The sequence below is a fragment of the Penaeus vannamei genome, chromosome 21, assembly GCF_042767895.1.
Source record: "Penaeus vannamei isolate JL-2024 chromosome 21, ASM4276789v1, whole genome shotgun sequence".
NCBI classification, from domain to species: domain Eukaryota; kingdom Metazoa; phylum Arthropoda; class Malacostraca; order Decapoda; family Penaeidae; genus Penaeus; species Penaeus vannamei.
Window position 1 is genome coordinate 15,865,644 of NC_091569.1, and position 7,500 is coordinate 15,873,143.

The window sequence follows — 7,500 nt, forward strand, 5'->3', positions numbered from 1 at the left end:
TTTTAAACATTCTTTTTAAATGTGTTTTATTATTCCACACCTAAATGCAAGGAACCATTATACATAAAAGAATTGGCGGAAAAAGTGAACGTGGGAGAATCACGTGTTTTATCTTTTAATTAATTCACTATTTATCATTTTAGTTCTTTTGTGATTATTTTATTGTTTATTTTATTAATTTTAATTTTCTAATGGTGTTTTTAAAGATATTAATAACTTCAGAGCTTCAACTCTTTCGCGCCACAGAGTCAAAAAGAAACAGGAGAGGCAAGAATAAGGGGGATTGTTCTTTGGGTCACAGAAGGAACCAGACGTGAGGAACCCCGGAATGGGCCTCCTTAAGAGCTAAGTGGTCGTGAGAATTATCAATTGAGGTATCAGGAGACATTTGTGATTTTTTAGTAAAGCACAGTGATTTTATAAGACCGGTGCCTCTCATAAGTATTTTAATGTGTCCTTGCGTTTACGTGTTTTATTGTTTTTTTTTCTTGTTTTATCAGTGTTTTAGTGTGATTTACGTTTGTGTTTCAGCGTGTTTTACGTTTGTGTTTTCGTTCATTTTTAGTGTTTTATGGCCGTGTTCTAGTTTTACCTTAGTGTTTTATGTTCAAGTCCGTTTTAGTTTTATTTTTTTATGTTCTTATGGTTTTGAGTTTTAATAAATGAATAATATTTTCAGATTGTTTAAAGATCCCTCGCAGTACTGTAGTCAATGAGTAAGACTCAAGGATTGTAAAAGGAAGGAATGACTAGACCGGTATCATAATACGTATAAGCATCGCGGGACCAATCTGCGTCCGGGAGATCTTCCCCCGCACACTCTCGGCTTAAAGAACACGTCTACCGTACTCTCGCACACTACATGTACACACCTTTCTCTCTCTCTCTCTCTCTCTCACACACATACACTCCCTATCTCTCCGTTCCCTACACTCTTCCTTTACACTATCACCTCACAACCATTGCACTAACGTTCCCATACGTTAATTAAATGGGTGGTGGCAGTGAGCTGTTTTCCTATCTTGCGAGAGTTTTTTCTTTCTTATACGGCCGCTACAAGCGAGAGGGAGGGGTGAGAGGGGAGGGAGGGTGTAGAGACGATGAGGGAAAGAGATTTCAATACGGAGAGAGTAGGTATCTTATTATTATTATTATTATCATTTTATATATATATATATATATATATATATATATATATATATATATATATATATATATGTGTGTGTGTGTGTGTGTGTGTGTGTGTGTGTGTGTGTGTGTGAACATATCTATAACATCACATTGCGTTTCCTCGGCGCCAGGTATGGGCTGGGCGATGGTGTTCGTGGTGATGCTGGAGACCATTTACTACAACATCATGATCGCCTGGACCATCTTCTACATCGGCGCCTCCTTCCAGTCGACCCTGCCGTGGTGCGAAATCTCAACCCTCAACACCACAAGTGAGACTCGGGGGGACCAAGAACCCCGGCACTTCTCCCTTCCTTCCTGTCTGTGGGTCACTGAGTAAATAAGCACGAGGGCAATTGCTGAAAATGCCTCCATTCAAAGTTTCCTCCAACTGATCAGAGAATGATGTCTTACAGAGTGTTCCGAGATTGAAAACCATTACAAGGCAGCGGCGTCGTATTTCAAGTAAGTGAGAGTTATATCGTATGTATGCACACACGCACGAGCACACACACACACACACACACACACACACACACACACACACACACACACACACACATGTGTGTGTGTGAGTGAATGAAACGACGAAGGGAAGAACGAGAAAACACGAATGTGCCGAAGGCCTTTTCTCTGTATTGCTTCTTCAGGGCATACAAGATACGATAGGATATGCCGGATATGCGAAGCTGAGCCCCGCCCGGGGTATGCCTATGAAGGGAGCCCGGCCTGTGTCGACTAATGCCGACTCGATTAGAGCGTGTCAGCCGGTGCTGACTCTGCTAAGCTTAGTCCCTACCCACCGTGGTGCCTAGCTACGGCAGTAACCTCCAGGCGACAACTGCAACTCTTCGCGCCTGGGCGGGGCGCGAACCGCCGGTCACGACCCACGGAATCCTCATCCCTCACTCGTAACTGACAGAACACCTGGAGGCCTTGGTGGGCAGCATTATAAAGAGAGCTACCACTTCAGGCAAGAGCCGGGACACTAGAGAAAAGGCCCGGGCGAAGCTAGTCTTCGCAAATCTAACTGAACTGAATTCAGGCAAGACCAGAGATATTTTAAGGGAAAAAAGGTCAAACCACAACAGACCCCTTAGCCAAGTGTACAGCATACCTCGTGGCGGCTGCGACAATGTTTACATGGGTGAGACAGGATGAGGACTTCACGGATCGACCAACACCGTAACGCTCTTCGATGCCATGACACGAGGAGCGCCTTCGCTGTTCACGTCGACACCGACGGCCACCTCCCCAAGAGGTCCCAGGCCCCCATCCTATAGCAAGGCCTGCCCCCTCGACAAAGGAAGACGGTAGAAATGGCGAACACCTTCAACACCGCAACGGAGAACCTCGAACTAGCCAAGCACCTGACCGTTCAGTGCATGAATATATACCACTATGTATCTTGTAGCCTCCAGGCTAGTCCAGTGGTAAAGTGTCGGCTTCTCATCAAAGGGATCGGCGGTTCGCGTTCCACCAGGCGCGAGAAATCACTATTGTCGCCTGGAGATTCCTGCTGTGGCACCTCGGTGGGTAAGGACTAAGGACTAAGTTCAGTCGAATCAGCACCAGCTGACACACTCTAGTCGAGTCGGCACAGGCCGAACTCCCCTCATGAGCATATCCGGCTTATCCTTACCACATCCTGGATGCCCTGAAGAAGCAATACAGCGAAAAGTCCTTCGGCACATTCGTGTCTTCTTGTTCTTCCCTTCGTCGTTCCATTTGCAATTTGTTAACTCCGCCAAGGAGATTATGTTTTTGGTAGCGTTGGTTTGTTCGGTAGTTATGATAACTTATGGATAGATTTTTATCATTTTATTTACCAAAGGTGTGTCTTAAACTGACCCTGATACCATTGAAATTTGTTGGTGATACGGATCGAAGAATTTTTTATTATTGCATCTGTTAACCCTATGTATAGCGGTAACTATTACCATTACCATTACCTTTGGTACCTCTGCCAAGGATGTTATGTTTACGGACGTCACCAGTGTACTTGAGAAAGGGGTGATTTTAATGTAATTCTTCAAGTATGAATATTTTTATTGCATCAGTGACCCTATTGCCTCTCCGAGTGCTTCTAACACGAATTGCAAACGAGTATGTGTATGTGTTTAGCTTTCATGCCAGAAATCTTTCATCAAAGGCCACCCCCCCCCCCTGGCTGTCCCTCTCGAATCAATTAGTGCCTCCCCCCCCCCCCCAACAGCCAGACCGTCCTGGGATATGCCCGGTTTTCCGGGAGCCACGCCAGTTCCGTCCATGGGTGGATGCTGCTGTGCCTGGGCGTCGCGTGGTTCCTGGTAGCCGCCACCATCGCCAGAGGCATTAGGACTTCGGGGAAGGTCCTGTACGTGACCGTCGGCGTCGCCTACATCATCCTGCCCTTCCTGCTGGTCTTCTGTGAGTTCCCTTTACCCGGGTCCTCCTCCCGGGGTTGGTTTTGATTGCCCTTTGTCGTATCCTCCGTTGCGCTCATATATATATATATATATATATATATATATATATATATATATATATATATATATATATATATATATATATATATATATATTATATGTGTGTGTGTGTGTGTATACATGCATGTGCATTTATGTAGGACAGTTCTTCATCCTTTCCTCGTCTTCTTCCGCTCGGCCACTCCCACTGGGCCGGTCCTTTCCCTCCCTCTCCGCCCACGCCCCGCCCCCACACACAGCCTACGCCACCTCGGAAAAGGTCCAGTGGCTGGACTCCTTCGCCAACTACTTGGAAGTGGACTCAGCCAAGCTATGGGAACGCGACATGTGGGTCAAGGCGGCGACGCAGGCCATGTACTCGCTGGGTCTGGCGCAGGGCGGTATCAACACCCTGGCCTCCTACAACACCTTCCGGCAGAACATCCTGAGGTAAGGGAAGGGGGGAGGGGGCTTCGCTGGGAGGTCCTGGCGCCTGATTTGAGATTCCGCTTGGCTAGGAATCTGTAATGTGTTGATTCAATGTTCACTCGCCAGAAAATGTCTAGATACTTTGTAAATAATGGAATGAAAGTACCGTCTGCCTTCTGACTCCCTCTCCCTTGTCCTCCCCTCCCCTACCATCCCCCCGCGCCCCCTGCAGGGACGCCATCCTCCTCGTATTCGTAGACACGGTCACCTCACTCATGTGCACCTATGTGGTCTTCGGCTCGCTGTTCGCCATCGCGGAGGACCTGCCCAAGGAGGGGCCGGCGAACACCAGCCTGGTGTTCGTCGTCTTCCCGGCGGTGCTCGCCAAGATAGACTTGCCCCTGTGGCCCTTCCTCGTGTTCTGCATGGTCTTCATGTTCGGATTCGACAGCCAGGTGGGCGCGCTTTTGTGTTTGGATATAGGTATCTCTCTCTTTTTCTTTCTCTCTCTCTCAATATATATATGTATATATATACATATACATATATATATATATATATATATATATATATATATATATATATATATATATATATATATGCAAATATGTATAGATATTTGAGCAAATACAAATATAAGACCCTCCATCCTCACCACGCCTTTCGTCGCCCAGAGCAAGATCCCCGTGACCTAACCCCCTCCCCCCCGCCCCCAGTTCGCCATGGTGGAGATCATCACCTCCGCCCTCTTCGACCAGTTCCAGGGCATACGCCGCCGCCACGTGCCCGTGGTGGCGGGTACCTGCACGATGCTCTTCCTGCTGGGGATCCCCATGTGCACGTCCGGCGGCATCGACTTCTTCCGGGTCCTCGACAGCAACATCAACTCTCATTCCTTCCTGTTCCTCGGCGCCATGGAGGTCCTCGTCGTCACCTACGTCTACGGTACGCGCGGGCGAGGGTGCGGCGGAGGCGCAGCCGTCGCGCGCGCGCTCCTTGCAGTACTCACGATCAGGGGCGGGTCCAGAGAATTTTCTCGTGGGGGGAACAGGGGGTAACAACAATAAATCTGGGGGGCCGCCACATTATATATACTGGGGGCCATTACGAGTCAATGACCATTGGGGGGGGTGGAGGGGCACACGGGGTGGCCAATCAGATTGCAGGGGGGAGGTGCCCCCCCGTGCCACTATGGAAGCCCTGCCTCTGCTCACGATTTCACGTACAGACACTCGGGCGCACAAAAACAAACAGGCACACATACACACGCACACACACACACACACACACGCATACGCACACGCACAAACAAACTTGCATCAACATGATATTTGAAACAAAACAGTTGTCACTAAAGAATGTTTCTCTTCGCAACTTTACTCCGACCGCCATCGCCTCATGGCCGCCTTCCCTTCCAGGATTCAAAAACTTCATGGTCATCATAAGAGACCACATGAAGGTGTCTGTCCCCGCGCCCTTCCGCTGGTACTTCGCATTAATGTACAACTTCATCACGCCCTTATTCATGCTGGTATGTGCGCCGTATGCACGCGCACAAACACATACATATATATATATATATATATATATATATATATATATATATATATATATATATATATATATATATATATATATATATGTGTGTGTGTGTGTGGGTGTGTGTTTGTGTTTCAGAACTGTAGTTAAAACTTTAGAAAGTGCGATCTAAAATAGTTTAGAAAATAATGAAGAAAATTCTAGCCGCCGCGATTTATATTTTCGTAGAAACATCAAATTATCTACCTTTAGAAACCACAATTGGGAATTAAAAAGGCACTTTAGAAATAGTTAGAAATGACAATTTAAATTTCTTTGGAAACCTCACTGTAGAATGCTTTAGAAACTACACTTAAGAATTCTTTAGAAACCGTCATTTGGATTTTTTTTTAGAAACCACGCTGTAGATGTCTTTAGAAACCATAGTTTAGAATCTTTTCGAAACCACTCCTAAGAATTCTTTAGAAGCAACACTTTAGAATCTTTTAGTAATCATTCTGTAGAATTCTTTAGATACAATTTGGAATCATTTAGAATCCTTTAGAAACCACACTTTAGAATCCTTTAGAAACCACGCTGTAGAATTCTTTAGAAACCACGCTGTAGAATTCTTTAGAAACCACGCTGTAGAATTCTTTAGAAACCACGCTGTAGAATTCTTTAGAATCCTTTAGAAACCACGCTGTAGAATTCTTTAGATACAACATTTTACAATATTTTAGAAACCACTCTTTAGAATTCTTTAGATTCGTTTAGAAAACACAGAATCCTTTAGAAACCACACTGTAGAATTCTTTAGATACAACACTTTACAATCTTTTAGAAACCACCCTAGAATTATTTAGAATCCTTCAGAAAACACACTTTAGAATCCTTTAGAAACTACGCTGTAGAATTCTTTAGAATCCTTCAGAAAACACACTCTAGAATCCTTTAGAAACCACGCTGTAGAATTCTTCAGAAACCGCTGAGCCAATCTCCTCCGCAAGAGCCTCATCCAGCCTTCCCCTCCCCCAGTTCCTTCTCATCAGCTCCATCGTCTCTCAAGACTGGCGCGTCGAAAACTTTCAAGCGGCCTTGGGAATCGCCGTCGCCTTCTCCTCCTTCGTCATCGTCGCCGCCGGGAGCGTCTACGTCGTCGTCAGGAACCGGGGCAAGGTGAGCTCACGGGGACGGGGGGCGACGGAGGGGCGGCGGGGTGTATGGAGGGTATGAGCGAGGGAGGAGGAAGGGAGGGAGGAAAGGGAGAAGGGAAAGGAGGGGGAGAGGCAGAAGGAGAGGGAGGTTAGGGGGAGGGAAAGGGAAAGGGAGAAGAAGAGGGAGGGGAGGGGGAGGGGGAGGGAAAGGGAGAAGGAGAGGGAGGGGAGGGGGAGGGAAAGGGAAAGGGAAAGGGAGAAGGAGAAGGAGAGGGAAGGGCACCGAGAAGGGACGCGAGAAAACGTTCCGGGCTAATCCCTCGCTCTTGTCCTCGAGCGCAGAGACTGCAGGACCTCCTGAGGCCGACGAGCGACTTCTGCCCCGAGTACAAGCGCCGAGAGCAAGTCTCCAGCCAGCAGTCCTTCGAGCTCCAGCAGGACACCCCGACGACGTTGCGGTTTCATCGCGACGGCTGAAGGCCCGGCGGGACAGGAAGCAGGTTGTGGAGACAAGCCCGCACGCACACGCACTCACATAGGTGCACATGTATGTGTATGTGCGCATGTATGCATACTATTTATGTAGCACTCCTGCACCGCCAGCCTTATTGCTCACTGCGTCCTCATGATCACACCCATAATCAAACAGATTGATACGTGAACTGAAGAGATACGAACGTGAACAGTTGTATATTTTTATTATTACTAAGATTGTAAATATATACTTTTAAATGAATATATATTTTGTTGCTTTTGTTACTGTATTATTCACCGACATT

At 46.8% G+C, this 7,500-nt stretch overlaps 1 protein-coding gene across 1 annotated transcript in view; it reads left to right on the forward strand.

Annotated features, from left to right (window-relative positions):
* Window positions 1-7,476, forward strand: part of LOC113821759 (sodium-dependent proline transporter) — an 11,568-nt gene extending 4,092 nt beyond the window's left edge. Inside the window, exons 4-12 of the mRNA XM_070135980.1 lie at window positions 1,302-1,442; window positions 1,587-1,635; window positions 3,386-3,579; window positions 3,878-4,067; window positions 4,279-4,501; window positions 4,763-4,991; window positions 5,465-5,577; window positions 6,603-6,743; window positions 7,064-7,476. Of these exons, the coding sequence (XP_069992081.1) occupies window positions 1,302-1,442; window positions 1,587-1,635; window positions 3,386-3,579; window positions 3,878-4,067; window positions 4,279-4,501; window positions 4,763-4,991; window positions 5,465-5,577; window positions 6,603-6,743; window positions 7,064-7,198 (1,415 nt within the window). The 3' untranslated portion in view covers window positions 7,199-7,476. The remainder of the gene's footprint in view (window positions 1-1,301; window positions 1,443-1,586; window positions 1,636-3,385; window positions 3,580-3,877; window positions 4,068-4,278; window positions 4,502-4,762; window positions 4,992-5,464; window positions 5,578-6,602; window positions 6,744-7,063) is intronic.
* Window positions 7,477-7,500: the final 24 nt, after the last annotated feature.